The 18,045-nt window shown below is 42.2% G+C and overlaps 2 protein-coding genes across 17 annotated transcripts in view; one reads left to right on the forward strand and one right to left on the reverse strand.

Annotated features, from left to right (window-relative positions):
- LOC117580017 (protein furry) overlaps nt 1-18,045 on the forward strand; it is a 63,668-nt gene that overhangs the window by 19,274 nt on the left and 26,349 nt on the right. For all 16 annotated transcript variants that reach the window (XR_004573534.1, XM_034266224.1, XM_034266223.1 and 13 more), the window contains one exon: nt 17,881-18,000. Coding sequence is in view for 15 of the 16 variants with exons in the window: in XM_034266224.1 (XP_034122115.1) it covers nt 17,881-18,000 (120 nt within the window). In the remaining variant the exon portion in view is untranslated. The remainder of the gene's footprint in view (nt 1-17,880; nt 18,001-18,045) is intronic.
- LOC117580021 (galanin-like G-protein coupled receptor npr-9) lies at nt 909-16,730 on the reverse strand. The gene is made up of 7 exons (XM_034266243.1): nt 15,806-16,730; nt 10,806-10,948; nt 10,447-10,670; nt 9,898-10,022; nt 7,567-7,685; nt 7,429-7,499; nt 909-1,548 (listed from the first exon to the last, which is right to left on the reverse strand). Exons 1-7 carry the CDS (start codon nt 16,511-16,513, stop codon nt 1,451-1,453), a joined length of 1,488 nt encoding a protein of 495 aa, XP_034122134.1. The 5' UTR covers nt 16,514-16,730; the 3' UTR covers nt 909-1,450.

Here is an 18,045-nt window from a genome sequence, read left to right on the forward strand (position 1 = left end):
GTGTGTTTCATTGCATTAGGTAAGAAGCTTTGGATAAAATAAGACGCTGCTCGAACGTACGCGTAAATTGTAAAAATCTTCGTTTTTCTTTGATTGGATTGAAGCTTGTTTACATTTTTCTCTTACTTTTGATTTCTGTGGGCGTGTACTCGTATATTTTAATCCAAATCCTTGAGAACCTTTGTTTTCAGAAATTGAATCTTCCAGGAAGGGATAAGGGACTTTTGGTGTGCCCCTCAGATTAGACCAATATACGGGGGCGTTTCTATAATTAGACTGATTACACGGCTTCTGCTTGCACTCGAGTATTACTGTGTTATTTGTGGAAAACAAAAACTTGGCAAGTTACTTGGCTTGGGATTTTAAGCTGTTTACCCAAAAACATTACCCAGGCCCCCCTGACTGGCATCCGCAACTGTACGAAATATGTAAGCCTCTTTTGACCTTTTTCTGTATTTGCACTAAGCAGATGAAGTTTCTTCCTTATTGTTGCTGTTGTTATTGCTACTGCTGTTCATGATGTGCATCATCCATCCTCCATTCTCTTTTTCTACTGCCTTTTGAAACAGTATGAAGCAGAAAGAGTAAATCCACCTGAAAAGGTAAAATGTTAATAACAATAAGCCGCCATCACTCGGACTTGTGTGGGGGATAAGCTAGCGAGGGTAAGAGCGTATGAGCGGGTAGGATGAGATCTTATTTCGCAAATTCAATTGTCCGTAAGTTGCCAAATTACCAAATGAAAAGCCCCCATTGAAATTGGTGGTGGATGATGCAGGAGTCTGAGGGGGATAATCAAGTTAAATCAATTGGAAAATGAAAATGATTTAAATGGCAGTTATGGCCGTTGTAAAATTCAATTAAAACCCTCTTGTCGGCTCTCCATTTAACGTAATTAACATTTATTACATTTATACATCGCTCGATTAAACTGCCGTACATTGATATCATTGGTTTTTGTTGTGTATTATATCATCTTTGGTTTGGTTTTCGATATTGACATTTTCAATTAGATTCCAATTACTGGGATCTTTGATTGGAAATGTGCTAAAATTGGGGTTTAATTAAGCGAAATAAAAAGAGTTGATTCTTTTTTAATTCTACGCGGTTAAACACTTATAAATATAGCTCTTCGTCTATTTTTTCTTCCTTTTTGGTTTCTGTGCAATTTCCTTTTACTTGGCTTTGGCAAACATCACAAACAAATTTTTCCCTGCACCTTTTTTGTATTATTTTGTTTTGTATCCTCTGAATTCGAATTTTTTCTTTGACTTTTCGTTTTTTGTGTGCTTTATCTTATTTTTCGAGAGTTTTTTTTGTGAGTTTTGTTTGCTGCAATCTAATTAAAATCGAAATTCCCGCTTATCCTCGGGCGATGTTTCTCCTCCATTTGCCATTCGTCTTTCAAGAGTGGCCCGAGTGTTGCCTTATAGCTTCGACCTTACTTGCCTCACTTGAGTGGATGCAACTCATGCATTTCGTTCCAGCAATGCTGCGTCATCATCCGCCGACGGGTGGAGGTGCCTGTATTACGGCAATATTCCGACACTGTCAAAGAGAAAAAGTGACTGAAAATTAGGTTAAGGCAGGAAAAGGTGCAGAGGGGGAGAAAGAGAGAGGGGGATCTCTTTGATAGATGAGTTATATAAGCCCTCGTGTAGTATATTTATTTCCTTCTATTCCATTCCCTTCCATTCAAATTGCCATAGCAAAAATTCATTACATGTCTGTCAAATGAGTTTTTCGCTGCGTTTTTCAATTAAAGGGTGTACGTGTGTGTGCGTGATGTAGGGGGGTATCCATGTACGTGTAAAATCAATGTTTAATAATGGTTAATAATCACATATTCCGAGATTGATTCGCGCCAGCATGTAGTTCTATTGATGGTGAAAATAATTATCGTAATGTGATCCTGCGCTTGCAGTAATGGTTTATTTATTAAAGTTTATTGAGTTTTCGCCAAAGTTACTTTTCTTACTTGACGATTTGTACAGAGGACACTTTTCTAAACTTATTTTGAGTCAAATGCAATGTAGATGGTTTTTTCTTTACGTCTTTCTTTCTTTCATACAGCAATAGAGAAGAAAACACCGCTTAAGATAAATCTCAGCCGAGAGTGTAGCTAAGAATGCACCCAAAGCGAAGTTCGCAACTAGGAAAGAACCGTGGTAGATAGCGGAACTTTTAAAAATTTGTTTATGACACTATATGCAAGAAAAAGATAGCTATAACGGATTGTAGGGGAAGTGCTCATACACTATTTTATGCTCTCTTGGTTTGCTATTTTTTTGAAAAGGTGGATCTCAGCCGAAATGGCAGTTAAAAGAGAGAAACAACTGTACACAATTCTACATCATCCGTGATAAAAGACCTTCTAAAGACATGACACTAAATGAGCAATTTAACACATTCTTTAATGACAGTTTATGCAAGACAATGCCAGCTAGAATTAATAGATTTATTTCCCCATTACACTTTATCGAAGCTCTTTACTCTTTGCCCTCTGACCAAATAAATCTTAATTATTCGAAAGGATTATTGTGTAGGGATTTGAACCTTGTTGGAAAGGAAGCTGCCCTTATTTTAAGCTTTTTTTTGTCATTTCCAAATGAAATTGAAATCCTTTTTAAATTCACAGCTTAAATTTGTTATCGGTTCACCACTCATCACATATTTTATGAAGCGTTAGGAGTTGAAATGGACCATCAAACAGGATATTAATAGCTTGGACAAAATCCTATTTGGCTTTTTTCATATTTAGGTGTCGTTTATTTGGTTGTTGGACATTCACATACACAAAGCTGCGATTTACGACGTTATTACCGCAGTTGTGTAATGGCAAAAAAGCGGACTATAAATTTGGTATTTTGGGGTCCGGTGCCTGTACTGATATTGGGTTTCAATGAGGGCGGTGGATTACTGCCACTCCCTGGGCTTATTTCTGAGTGATTTCACCTGCTGACTCCTGATGCGTTCGAACATATATTTTTAAACCCGAAAAAGAAGGCTTTCCAATTGAAAGCTGAATATGTCAATCATTTTCACATGGAATATTCCAAATGAGCTCATTTAAAGGAATATCTCAGTGTCCTCTTTTTTGTCTTGCTTTTTTCTCTGGAATATTGTATTGTATTTCACGGCAATCTGAGCTAATCAATCATCCGTATTCCGTCTAACGTATCCCATAAAATACTCGTATAAAAGTGCCAATATATTTTAGCCGTCGGCAATTTCCATTAAATGCTCCGCCCTACCAAACTTTTTGTTTGTTATTTCCTTTTTTTTTTGGATATGTGTCGTGTTTGCGTTTCTTCATTGATGATCTCTGCCTCGGGGCTATCATGATTATCCTTGGCAGCAGCTACTTTCGGCCGATCTAATTGTACAGGCAGACTCTACCTCCTCTTGCAAGACTCATAAATATCCAAAATTAAACCCGAAATTAAATGCTCCCGCTGCATATGAATTTTCCAGACACTTGACTTCCTTTTTTAATTATTTTAAATGTATCTTACGCATGCGTAGAATATAAATAGCCTTTCGCCACTTTAGCATCTTGAGGAGGTGCTGAGTCTACTTATTTTTTATCGCATTTCTGGTGTTTTCTTCAACATTTTGGTTGTTAAAATGATTGCCATGTGTGGCTATTTGTGGGCTGGCAAGATTAATGATGACATTCCTCGGGCTGTGTCAGCTTTTTATTCATTGAATTATTATATAAATTATACAGTCAGCCACACAAAAGGCAACGACTTCTCACGTCATCACAAGTTTAACTTCTGCTCTGGAGAACTTTTGAAGCCATCGTCGAAACCTTAAGTGAAATGTTGTGTTCCTAACTGTTTTGTTTGTGAATGAATAGCCAGCCGCCTCTCCCAGGACTGCCTCACAAGTGGACTTTGCGAAATGTATAAGCACATTTCAGTTTCTCTCTAGGCATTGAAGTCAATGGGTGTGGGTATCCAGGGTATCCATAAATTGTACTTCCATTACAGCAAAAATACAAAATTAATAGGCAATGGGCCTACTACTAATAAATAGACAAATAAATTAATGACGTGCCCTATAGAAAAAGAGTTAGCGGATGTGATTCCTGGACAAGTTAGGGCTATAGACAACATCTTTTTAACACTTATAGCTGGCACTTCGTTCAGTAAACATCTTTGCAGCAGAACACTGTAATATCACTTATCTCTAACGGGGGTAACCATTGTCAAGCACTCCCAACTGCATCATATCCACTTGTATCAGCTGAAGCATGCTTGAATGGAAGCATTGAGCAGATGGCGCGAGGGACGGAAACGAGTGGCACTCTCACTGCTTCTCCAGAGACGTGCACTGATTGACTTGGTGGCTGGGGGCACAAACAGATAAAATCGGCATTGCCTCAATCCTTGATGTGGGGCGTGGGAAGAACGTGACAGGAGGCTTCGGTAATTTATGGCCAATAAGAAACACCGTAATGAGAGCGAAAGAGCGGCGGACGAGTACGACCCGCGAGAATTGTGGCGCAGAGTCCTTCCATTGTGCCAATTGCATTCAGAGCACGTAACCCTCGGCGTATGAGTAATTCTTGGTGAAAAATGCCAAGAAGAAAATGTATTTACCGAACTCAGGATACGAGTCCCGCCTCAGGCCGTGATTAGGTGCGGATTGGCCATGAATAGGTAGCCATCCCGCACTTCCAGCGAAACGATTTCGTCATTAAAAGTGCCAGTTGAGCGAGGCTTTGTTTGATATTTGGGTTGGAATCCAATTCAGTTCAGTTTTCTCATTAGCATGTAGCATGCATCCACGTGGAAGTGATGTGCTGGTAACATTTCTGGTAAAATTTCAAGGAAATTCCTCAACTTTAAAGGGCGCAGATTCCTTGGAATCAAATGGCAAAGGATCTGTTTGACTAACAACAAATAGTCATAATTTTAATAAATCTCCTGCCGTGTGTCAATTCAGGAATGTAATTTCATTTTCTGTACTGCAACTGCTCCCCGATGCTGCCACACATTCAGCTCCCCCGCAAACAAACACTGACACCTTGGGTGTACTTGAACGATGTAAATATTTGCACCGAGCACACGACGACTCCATCCTGTTTGATCCTTTTTGGGGGGCCAGAAGCCATAAAGCAGAAGGCAAGGAAGCGCAAAAGACTGCTGCATATGTAATCTGCCACCGGTTGTAAATTTCGTTTAAGTTCATTTGCTTTTCACATTCTCCTTTGCCACATCTGTCAACACCTTCTTGCAACAGTTCCGTATGCCAGCCAGACCTCCTGCAGAATTGCCTGCACTTGTGTGCCGTTCTCGTTGAGAATCGTCGCCTTTGTTCGTTCGCCTCTAATGAATCGACAAACACTTTTAATTAACAGCCGACGAAAAACCATTGTGTAGAATAAATATAAAGAACATTTTGATGGCTTCCAATGAAAAAGAGGAGGAGGTGGAAGGGAGCCTAAGAGATTGGCACTCGAGAGCACTGCCTGCCTTTAGTAAGAAATTAAAAATTGATGCCTCTCCCAAAGGTGCTGCCCTGGGTATCGTAAAACTAAATTTAACGACTACACGGAGAGGAGGCTGAGAGAAGAACACTCTCTGCTCTGGGATCAAGTGCCTCAAGTGCCTCTCGACCTCACTCAAAGCTATAAAAGAATAAATTTGAATTTGAATTAATATTGAATCCATATCGGGGGCACACCTAACTATGCCATAGCACTTGATAAGGGGTAGACTTTAATGCATTAAAAATGTATACCCATTGAGAAATAATAATTCCAAATACTTCTCCTCCTCAGACAAACTTGGGTTGGATTAACTGTTTGGGTTTATACATATTGGTAAATACTAGGAAATTCTTTCTAAGCTGCTTTCATTTATGGACTTTAAATAAACTAAAAGAAATTCAGTTGGAAACTTTGAAAGTATTTTTTGTGGGAAGAAAATAGCTTAAAGAAGTTGTTTTTGACCAACTAGAGTTCAATAAACTGACAAGTCGGAAACCTTATTTCCCCCTCGCTCAAGTTAAACTTCCTTTTAGTTTTCCCTGTCATTTCCCGAGCACATTTCATTAACAGAACTATTTGTTTGCCACCATTGAGGGGCAAGCTGGAAACCCCTGGCCGTGCCTTTATTGGAAAAGTTTCGCCAGAACTAACAGAAAAAAGCACAACAACACAACGACAGCAATTAGTGCAGCAGGGTGTCCAGCTCTCGGAGCCCAGCTTCTGTCACTCCTCTTGACCCCTTGGCTCCCCTTTGAGCACAACTGCTTGCGAATTGCATTGCTGGATTTAATTTTCCAGCTGCCGACACTGTGAAAATGATGCGGATAGAGTTGAGTGGTGTCTTTAATCCCTTACCCTACCGTCACTCTGCTGCTGGTGACATCTGTTTTTGTTTATTTTTCTCTCATTTGCGCTTTGTTGGGTTCTGTTGAGTTTATCTCGAATTTTGTCGGACTAGCAGTCGGACTAGCTACAGAGCAGCAAGGCGCAGCTTCCACTGATATTTATTTAAATGTATTTATTAAAGAAGTCGCATAGTTCGTTATTTTCCCCGTGGGTTGCATAGTTTGTGGCATGCGGCATGCAAGCACTAATCAGCAAAGGCATAGCTATTAATTGAGCCCATCATCCATACTTTTAAAGCATGAAAAAAACCACCCACGAGCTATAGTGCCCCTCATCCTCCTCTGCAGGATAGCCTTTTGTTTTTTGCGGTTAAACTGCAGCTGTCGGTCGCAGTCCTGTTGGAGCTTTAGTCTGGCTGGACCTAGTCAGCTTTAAGGATAGCTTAAAAGTAAAGGAGGAATTGCGGAAAAGTTTTCTTTTCCGCTAAGTCGTTTGACTCGAGGGCTTTTTCTTGTGGAAATTTATTCACAGAGTAAAGAAGAGAAGCAATTTGCTGCTCTGCGGTGAGAAGCGGTGGATTTTCAGCATTGAAATTCGATTGGATGCGATGTCGGTCCATCCTCTCAGATTTTGCTGGATTTGTATTCTAATTGAACTTTGATTCGGATATTTCTCAAGAGTTATCATATTTCGCTTAAACTAATTAAGTTTTATTTCCATTAAATATTAATAGAATTTAAAATTTTACTCCGACAACTCTCTGAAATGTTTCCTATTAAACAGATCTCTGAAGGATCTCTCTTCCCACCCCAAATGAGTTTTCTTTTCGTTAAATCAATTGGATGCCTAAAAAGATACCCGAAATCAACTTAATTGAATTCTCTTATCTGGAACTACTCCTCCTGACAATGAATTGAGACTTCCTTTCGCTTGCCACCAAATCAATTAAAACCCAAGGATTTTCAAAAATCTCATTTGTTGAATATTGAATTTGCACTTCATTGCCGTTTGTGGAGTGTGTACGATGTCATGTGTGCATTGTGTTTCCTTTGACTAAAATGTGTCTGAAATTTCTGACTCACCTGTCACCTGGGTGTTGCCCGCCTCACGTTGAGCGGCGGATACTCGCCGGAAAATACTCAGCACTGCCTTGCTGTGGAATCAAATGGGGAAAATGCTAAAATACTTATTTGCGATAATTTTGCGGCGGATTTACTTACCGAAAATTCTGTCCACTGACGCAGTAGAGCACAAAATTGATGCCGAAATTTGTGATAAAGAAAGCGTGAAATATATATTGCAAAGCAATTGTTGAGTTCTCATTCCTGGCCGATTCCGTCTGCAAAGGGAAATCACATTAGAACGAGGTTCGTGCGCCAATTAGAGCCTGGCTGGCTGCTGGCTCTTGGCTGCTGCCTGCTTCCCGGCTGCCTTGGAGACCATTCTATTTATGAATCGCCCCAGCTCTGGACCCCACCTGACAACAGACAGTGCCGCTTTGAGCCCTGGGCGGTTTTCGATACGAATTGTTGGTGGAATGAGGTTCATAATTCACTAATTGCCTATGAGAATGCGTTCCTTATGTCATTAGTTACAGGTACAGGGCTTTACAGGTATCTCCTTACTCTACACGGGGCACGTGCCACATCCCAGGCTCCTCGTTGACCTGTAGACACACACACAAATGGGAAACACAGTCAGTGCGTATGTGTGTGAGTGTGTGTGGGGCAGGGGCAGTAACATAATTCCGGCTGTCGAAGAGCCTCTTTCCTTCCACTCAATTAACTTTGTGTCGCAATCAATGTCTGAGTTCCTGGCCCATTTTTAAGTTGGCATGTGAACTTGGGTGTGAAAAGCAATTTGAATGAATACTCTTCCGGCAGAGCGTATTTATTTTCCATTTAAAGTTTCCAAAGCTTAGATTTGGGATTCAGGATATGTGTTTGTCGCGGCGGAGAAGGGTTATTATATAAGCATTAGACTTCCTGGTTTTGGGCGTAAGATCTGTCTCTACACCCCTCATATGACTGATTCATTTGTAATCAGAAACACAAACACTCCTTGAATGATGCAGCTGCATATTCAATGATGCATTCAAATAAAGATTCTCTCTTTGCTTTGGTTTTTTGCCTCATCCTGTGTGTTCTCCCAACCAAAATTTATTCATTTAACAGACAGTCCGTCAGCACTGGAAGTGGAGTGTGTTTTGCATACGAAAAATGTACCAGAGCTGTGACAACTTGAGGCATATGGCTGTGGCCCAAGTATTTGAGAAGTCCATCAGCACGGCTCTGCTTTTATGGATTGAGAGATTGAGGTTGCGTGGAAACGGACAAGTAATTTGATGAATTTCCGGGTCCAGCAGAGGGATTTGCCAAACCAAAGCCATGTCCGAACGAATGTTGAGTGTGAAAATGACGAGAGGAATGGAATAGAATTCGTAAGTGGAATTGAATGCGTGAGAAAGTCGTGTCGGGCAGTGGCCATGAATGTGATGGCGAATAAATGAGCTCGACAATCAGCCGTATCAGCAGCAGTAGACCGCAGGGAATAACGATATAGATACAATCTTTCTCCAATGAATATTTATTCATTGAGTAAATTTCAATCAAACTTAAATTATTTCCCTTTAAATTGCTGTCGAAAAAATTGTATTATGCCACAAAGCAATATTCCCTTTTGTGTTTTTTTGTTGTTTGCTAGTAATTACCATAATTTTTCGCTCGTTGAAAGAGAGGGGAGTATAAATCCGCATCACCCACACCCTTATACTGCCCTGACATCCTCTGTTTAGGTTTTGTTTATATGTACATGAAACTGATTTTATTTTTACGGTTTGCGAGTGCCACCGAAGTGCACAAACTAATTAAAGGCTAATTAACACCTATGAGGAGCGGTGCCCTTTTCCATGCCAGCAGCCTGACTTTCTCTCTCTCTCTGGCGAAGGCATTAATACGACTGTATGTTTTGCCTTTTGATGTAATTCATGCATTAAACAAGGCATTTGAAGGCCAAGCGAGGCGGATTAGCGAAAGGAGGAGGTAAAGGAACTGTATGTGTAGCAGGATCATCGGGAAGACAAACATTACACAGCCATTGGGTCTGAGAATAGTTTTGTCGTTGCCATAAGCACGTTACGACTGTTGTTTCTGTCTGTCCTCCAGATTGAGCCTGGGTATTTGTGGGCAGATAATTAACAAACGACAGCTGCCGAAGCGGAGAACCAGCAATAACATAACTTTTGTATGCGAAGCATTAGGAGGGATGCCTGAATAACAAGCTGGCCCCAACTGGCACTGCTCCGCCTGCACTGCTCCTTTTCATGTTGATCCAATTATTTGGGTCATGCAGAGTCCGTTCCCCAGAGTCGGTCCATTGTCCAGGCAAACAATTGGTAAATGTTAAGCATGGATTGTTTTCCACAAAAGAAAAAGGAGCAGCAACTGCGGTAGAAGTGCATCAGGTCAGTCAGACAGGTCAGTCAGAACCCTTTCATTCTCTGCTCATTCAGAGAAATCAGATTTCAGCTTTCTCATTTCCACACCACTTACCTCCCAGTAGGCCTCGATGCGTAGCAAGCAGCTGGGCAAATTCAAGCAGACGAAAACCGTCGAGACAATGAGCAGCATTTTGGTTACCTTCAGCTGCGAGGAGTTCTGCACCTTGTGGCGACGATCTTTAAAGAGAGGGAAAACGCTTGAGTTAAGGAGTTGACAGCGTTGGCTTGGCTGTGGGGGGACTTTGTAATTAGTTGAAAATTATGTGATAGTTGCTAAATTGTTAGACAGTTTTCTGTCAGTGTCAGCAGAAGTTGACAAGCAAAGGCAAAGCATTGCGAGGCAGGATGTCTCTCGGATGAGTTTCTCATCTTTTGTTTAGCGACATTTTTAAATGTCACATGCTGAGCAAGTCTGCAGTGTCTCAGCTCTGTTAATTGGCTCAAAACAAATTCCGAGTGAAACTTAAATGGCTTAAAAGAAACTTTGGCCATGGAAACTTCTCCTACATTTTCTGTAAAGAAAATCTCGTTCCAAAGTGTCGTCGGAGTGTCATAGTAATGTTTTCCGAATGAGAAGTCATCGCATCGCTCGCTTGCTCACCTGACTTCTTTGTAATCTCGCAATGGTGCTGACAACTGTTTATATGCTGCTGGTGTTCCTGCTGGTGGTGGTCCTCCTGCTGCTGCTGCTGCCTGGCCACACTATGCTGTCCACTGGGATGTGTGCCAGTGGACTTCTGGCGCTTCAATGATGCCGAAATCCGATACGAGGAAACTGCCGAGGGGCTCGTTGAATTCGACGGCATGCTGGTTGTCTGTGGCTTCCTGTAGGTTACAAAATATACATACATTATGTTTATTTGTCATGTAATCCCCTTATGAATAATTCAAAGTGAATCCTTTCTAAGGGCATATGCAAATGCCAGTCTCAAATGAGACTTAGGCTAGCAATCAACTCACATCTTGTGCATCGTGAGGGTCCGTCGGACGGTGGCAAACTTCCACACTGTGCACCCTGTACAGGTGTTTAGCACAGCGATGGTGGTGAAGGGCACCGCATAGACGACAATCGAGTCCCAGTAGTTGAACAGGGCCAGTTGCTCCTGCAAACCAGAAACCAGAAAGAGTTGTTATTCAGGGTGATAATTCGATTTGTTTTTGGGTCTAATCAACATTGCGTATACGTAATTAAGCTGTACTCCACTCCTTCATTGAATCCATACAGGTGGGTGTTGACCAACTCTCTAATCTAGTTTGCTGTGCATTTTGCATGCTAAAAGCTGCAAATTCAATTGCACAAAACGTAACACAAAACAGGGAGGATGGCAAATGAAATTAAACTTAAATTCTGGAAACTTTCGCTCCCACGAGACCAAGCCACAAAGTTCTGCAATATAAAACCTTTCTACTAATAATTTAAAGCACTTGGTTTTTCTATTGAATTTCCTTTAGTCTTTGTGTTGAAAGCGTTTATTAATTTGCATACTGGGAGGCGAGATATTTAATGGAATTATTTTTTAGCTGCACTGATAAGTTGTAAAGCCCTCGACGTTCCACGCAAAAACAAACTCTATCTTCGCTTCGCTTCTTTTATCTTGGCATACTTTTCATCAGCATTTCAAGGTTGACGAAGTGGGAGGAAAAGGGAAAACATTGGCTTGGATGCTTTGTTGGAAAACTATTTGCCCCGCGTTCTGCGTATTTGTTATGCTCGGTAAGCGAAGATCACAGGCCGGAGGGTATATATTATTCGTGTGGGAGTCACGGAGTACATGGCACAAATAGGCAATACAAATGTGGAATCAAGCTAATCTTTGTTTCTGCGTAGTAGAGGTACAGAGATACATCTCGCCAAAACTCGTGCATATACATTTTAAATCATACTAATTGCATTCCATTAATGAGCAACCAATAGTCGATACATTCCACTCTACATTTACACTTTTCCCGCTGAAGCCCTTCGAGATCCGACCTCTTGCCTTTGGTTCAGGGTTTAGCCTGATAAATTCCTGGCTGCCTGCATATTTTCATGTCTGAAATGTTCAATTTGTAATGTTCCAGGACATTGGGGTTTATCCACCGGACAGATGTGGGCGGGCGAATGGCCATTCCGGCCTTCGAGTAAGCGCTTCTGGTCCTGTTCTATTTCATTGTGCTTCTGGCTAATGTCCGAGAACACAAAGCTATTTGTTTCAATCACAATTAACCAAAAGTGGTGAAGAGAATAAGCGCATTATCATTCATTAGGGATAGCCTTTTGGCTAATTAAACATGCTGGTGTCTGGTTTCTACGCCGCTCGGTCTCTGGTGGAAATTCAAGGCAAACCGCTTTAAAGAACAAGTGTAATCCCCCACTCCACACGGCTGTCTGCACTCTCAATCAACGTAATCATCATCCGCATCGTCCTCATTATCATCATCAGATGGGGCTTGTTGTAATTCCATTTGCATAATTTCAAGTGTTGGCGAGCATGTTTCATAACCATTCAGAATATGTTAATCACCAGAGGAATGAAATCAAAATTGTTTAACAAGTATCCATCCAAGTTAGAGCTGCTGCTGCTACAATATATATTATATATTGGGCATACATTTCCAGTGCGTTGCCGGCAGCAATCAAACTTTTAAACATTTTCAAATTATGATTTTCATCAAAATTTGCCTTGACCAGCCAAAAGGCCAAAGAGTAAGACCCCGAAAAAGGTATGAATTAGATATTGCGTACAAGGGACAACATGTCTGGGGAATGAATGATCTATTGATTGCACATTTTATTTGGTTTTGGGGGAAGTTAAGAACTCGGAAAAGCCTCAATGGCCTGTCATAACAAGCAAATGCCGTGGACATGACCAAAAGCATTACATTTATTTACTTCTTCCATTTATTGTTGTCTATTGGCTATTGTTGGGTCCCCAGTCCTGGTCAACATTTTACGGCTCGTGTGTTGTACCATATTATTGTGTGTGTCGAGTGGATCAAAGTGTAATAGCTCGTAAATTTTCAATCAACAGACGGTTGATGTTGCTGCTATTTGATGCTCATGATACCCGTGCACGGAACTGTTAGGGCCGTATAACTAATTCCAATTGAAACTTAATTCTTATTGGCTGCCTGCCTTTGAGCTTGAGCCCGATGACCAATGGCCTTCTTCATGCGATGAGCCCCTCCTTTCCATTACCAAATTGTAGGATGCATTGAGCCATTAAAAATCTGCACAAAATTGCAAAAATGCTTTACGAGCTACAAAATATCTATGCCAGTCCACACATGTGCGTAGGCATCCAAACGAGTATTAGAATCCTTTCCTGCCTCCGGGGGAGTGGGGTTTGATGGCTGGACATTAGCTTATAAGACTTCTTAGACACTTCCTGTGACCTTTTAGCCTTTATGTTCCTCTGTTCTTGTGCCAGTCAGTTTCAATTTGGCTTTGCATCTGCTTCCAGTAACACTTCAAAAGGACAAATTTGCTGCTGTTGCTGCTGTTGCTGCTGACCTCCGTCAGAGTTGGTCAGAGATAGCCAGAGGCTAAAAGTAAATGGGTTGCTGCTGCTGCTGCTGCTGCTGCTGCTCTTTAAGTGATATTTAATTTAAGGCAATTTTCTTAAATTATTGCAGCTGGCAGTCTTTTTTTTTGTTCCCTCGGTGCAGCCGTGATGGGTTTTCAATTCCCTGGAATTCCAAAATAACGTTTCGTCAAGTTAAACAATAATTCCAGAAAGGTAGAGTGCCATCATATGTCTGTCTATTCATTAGAATCCCATTCAGCGAGAGAACAGTAACTTGAAGAGTTACTTGTGACTTGAAGAGCTTCCTACCCCACGGCGGGACCTTCTGTTGCCAAAGAGAGGAGAGCAGAGTGCTCTCTCTTGATTGCTATTACTCAATGATTTGTTTCTTTCAATATGCCAACCGCCAAGTGCAGAATGTCTATTTACAGCTTACAACCGTTGTCTGGTTCAAAATTTATGGCCTTCCTAGGACACGGCGATTGTGTGTTCCCCACATTTTCCAATATTCCACACCGCAAAATGTATCAGGCTACTCCATTCTCCAGCCACTCGATTGTCATCCATCCATCCTGGCATCCTGGCAGCAGTCAAAGCAAAAGAGGAACCGCGCATAATTTCGCGGTCTGCAGACAAGTGAAGCGCCATCTGTTGGCAGTCGGATCGGGGCGGCTGTCGGGTCTGGGCTGTAGGAGTTGTTAGTTCTATTTATACGCTGCTGATTGGATTTGAATATCCCTATATTCTGTATGTATGTATATATGTCTATCATCCATCATCCATGGGCTGTTGTCTGTTGTCTTCTCTAAGTCGTAAGAAGGCGCGACTCTTTACGCTTCATTGTGTGGCCAATTTCGCTAATAGGCCGCTAGGCCCCGTCTTATGTTTCCTCTGCGTAATACACCTTGTCCCTGTCCTATGTTTGCCTTGCACTGTGTCTGGGTACACACACCGAAAATTAGCATCGAATTTCAGGCCTAAAAAGCGTGACTTCAACCGTGCAAGAAACGCAAAACGAAATAACAGAAAGAACAGCAAACAGCTGCGAAATATATTGAAATTCGAGATTTATCGTGGCATGAGTATTGAAATTGTCACTGAACAAAGACCCTATACCATAGGATGTGACTGAAAAATGCCACGGACAAGGCGACACACCCAGAGCGAGACCACGCGCTGTGGCTTTGGCTTGTCCTGTCATTCTCAGTGCCAGTCACAGTGTCTTTTGTCCAGGAAAAAGGTTTGCCTTGCTTTACGCACACAAACTTTCCACTGTTTTTTTCCGTTGCTTTTTTATATAATGCCCTAAACCCTAAAGAAAATAGTAGGGGATATTGGATTCGAGAAGATCAGTCAGAACAAAGACTTTTTGGATAAATAAAATATAAATTTCAGAAAATCCCACATGCATAATTTAGAAATCCACAAACACCTTCTACGCATAACGAGCGGTTCGTAATTACAGACAAAATATACGAAAACACATGCCCAGATATTAAAATTTTGTTCTTTGTTGCTGCTAGCCTGGCAAATGAAATTATGTTTTGATTATTTTGTGTGCGATGTTAACATATCAGAGGGTACTTTATAGTCGCAATTTAATTTCTATAGTTGGCCTTTTGCCATTTTTGGCTTGCTGCCACTGCCACTGCCCCTGTGTCAGTGTGACACATATTTGGTGTATTATTTGTGGCGGCGACCTTTTCTTTCGCTAATAAATGGTTAATTTGTTCCCACAAAAAACTCACGCAGCGGTATACAAGCCACCAACTAATTGACTAATTGCTCCAGTTCTGGGGCACATTATATTGCCTCCTTATGCCCCAACCGATGGGAAGGAAGCGTGATCCGCATATCTTAACGACATTTATTGGGTGGTCCGGGGTTAATTGACAAGAGGGTCACTGCCATGTGAAGCGAACGTAACGAAGGATTCGCAGGCTATAAGCGGTTCAAAGTCAGCAAGCAGTAAATGGTGATGACAGAAGGGTTCTTCTATCCATTTCACACTCCCAGAGACTCAATGGTTATGCTTTGATTGTAATTTTGAGATATTTTTAAACAATTTTGTAGGCCATTTATTTGCACAAACGAAAACATGCTGTCTCTCTCAAAGCATTTCAAATTCCAATAACAATACTAATGGCAGACAAAAATTCACGAATACCAGGAATCATCCATATATTCATCGTTTGTGGATACATGTGGGAGGCTCTCACATATTCATTGTACGCCCGAAGGGTGGGGTAACCAATGGCAGCCCAAATGAAAAATTCTAGGCACCGGAAGAATGCGTTTGATGAAGTTGGATTTTGATGTGTGACAGAGAGATGTCTGCATCAGCCAGAAAAAAGTCGTCCATATACTGCAAACATCAAACACAAAAAGTGTTTCCACAGGCAAAAAACACACAGACACGACACCCATGCCGATGCGGATGTGGGATATACTTACTTTGTATTCCGTGTTGAGATCACAAATGGTGGCATTTAGCTTGGCTATAAAAACGGGCTTGGCAATCAGGATGTAGGGCAGACAGTGCAGACATCCGGCCAGTGTCAGGCACGAGAGCACTATCTTCGCCCGGCGCACAGTGCACATGGTCTGGCGCTTCAATGGATAGATGACCGCTATAAAGCGCTCCACGGTGAAGGCCACCACAAACCACACGGAGCAGAAGCTGGCCAGGTAGCTGAAGAATGTGAAGAATTGGCAAAAGTAGTTCCTGTTGTAGATGTCCACATTGAGGAAGTTCAGCCACTGGGCAAAGAGTCCGCCCAGAAAGCAGGTGTCGCTCACGGCCAATGCCGCCAGGTAGAAGCTCGACGACAACTTTCTCAGCTTCGTCTTGAAGAAGACAAACACGGATAGGATGTTGCCGATGCTGCCCGTGCAGCAGAGTATCGGAATGTAGTACTGATGTACAAAGTCCCCAATGAAGAAGGCGATGCGCAGCATCTCCTCATCATCGCCGGACATGTAATCCGTGGAATCGGTAGTTGTCCCAATGGCCGTGCTGTTTTCCGCTGTTGCGTTGCCATCGCTGGAGGTTGTTGTTGCTTCTGTGGCTGATATATTGCCGCCGTTGCCGCTGCCGCTGCCGCTGCTGCTGGCCATTGCCTCCATATAATCCATATCCATGGTGCTAGATAATGCTGCCATCGTTTTTTCCTACACTTTAAACCATTTCGCACACTGTTTTCGGGTCTTTGAGAGAGTGTTTTCTTGCTCTTTGTTTAGAGAACTATAACTGGGGCGTTTCAACTAATTAATTGCATTTCTCACTTACACTTTTCGGAAACATTAGTCTCCCTGACAAAGAGGTAATTGGTTTTTTTGGCAACCCAATTTGTGGTTTGCTCTTACGCCTTTCCGCTTTTCCACCTCGTCTTCAGACAAGCACTTGTCAAGTCAAACAATTAAAAGTTCCGACTACACACTACACGTCAAATAAGTGCTATTATATGAATTCCTCCACTGTGCAAAAGTTATTGGAACTTTCGATAGCCGTTCACTTAGTTATTCCCTATAAGTTCATTATCAGCGGGAAATCTTTCGCGCGAGTTCCGTAATGAAGCAAACAAAAGCACAAAAAAGTATATTTTCAGGTGGATTTAAAAACTTTTTACACACATTCAAAGTTTTTCCCGGAAAAACTTCTTGCGGTGCTGGTCTGCTTTCACGCCGCTGGCTCTTTGGCGATCTAGTTTTATTTTTTAATTTTTTTCAAATGCCAAAACTTTTTGATTGTGGTCTTCAGGCTTGTGGCTGAAATATTATCCTTGATAGTCTAGAGATTCGTGGAATTAAGTGTGTGGGATTTTGTATGGGGCGTCACTCCATTTAACTCGAGTTTTCAGCGGACTCCTTCTTCGACTGAAGTTTTAGACCCTGGCTCTGACTGAGTCTCTGGCTGTGGTTTCCTTTTCGGCCAATTCGACCAGTCAGCAGGACAATGAGCGCGTAACTAAGCCGAGACAATGGCCACGGCGGCCTTATAAACGACTCCTGTCGAACGGAGGCGCCAAACGAAAGCTCTTTCCCTCGTGCTGCTGTTGCTGTTGCTGTTCCTCCTGCTCTGTCGGCGCCGACGCACTGGCTGGTGGCGGGTGGATTTTCATTCATAAATTCAACAGGTTACAAGGTCAGGGCTGGCAGGAATGCCAACAAGTGGCTGGGCACCACGTTTGGGGATTAGCCCAGCAGCATTGTTAGCAGGAGAATTCCTTCGTGGCGGCAAGACAATGAGACCCTCAATGAGCTTCTTGTGGGCTGGTCACCTTGCCGGGCCGAAGAATCCAAACAATAACAAGCCGCCATTCCAGTTACCGGCTTTGGTTAATGAGGAAAGCTTTTGCGGCACTGAAATGCCACCGCCAAGTGAGGAAAAAATCTGTTAGCTGGTCGCAGTTGCCTTTGGTAGTTTGTCGTGTCCAGAGCTTCGCAATGTTGGGTTGGGCTTTTTCCTATCGCACTTCTTTGAAACCAATTCACCCATCTAACTTTTCTTGTCTCCTGTTTTATTTCAGAGGACGACAAGGTAGGAACCCTGGATGTGCTCCTGAGCAACGCCTACTGCCGCTCTCAGCGATTCCTCTCCAAGCAGTTGGCCCAGCTCCGGCCAGAGCTCACCATGTCCATATTGTCGGGTAAGTGGATGCCCTCCTCCTGTTACTTCTGCAAAGACTTTAATA

The sequence above is a fragment of the Drosophila guanche genome, unplaced genomic scaffold, assembly GCF_900245975.1.
Source record: "Drosophila guanche unplaced genomic scaffold, DGUA_6, whole genome shotgun sequence".
In the NCBI taxonomy this organism is placed as follows: Eukaryota; Metazoa; Arthropoda; class Insecta; order Diptera; family Drosophilidae; genus Drosophila; species Drosophila guanche.

Bases quoted from the DNA above. Each gene is read 5' to 3' on its own strand.
- LOC117580021 (XM_034266243.1), bottom strand. From the start codon at position 16,513: ATGGCAGCATTATCTAGCACCATGGATATGGATTATATGGAGGCAATG. The intron at 7,686-9,897 runs GTAAGTGGTGTG...TTCCCTTTGCAG, and splicing joins GCATCGAGGCCTACTGGGAG to ACGGAATCGGCCAGGAATGA. The intron at 7,500-7,566 runs GTAAGTAAATCC...TTGATTCCACAG, and splicing joins GTCAGTGGACAGAATTTTCG to CAAGGCAGTGCTGAGTATTT.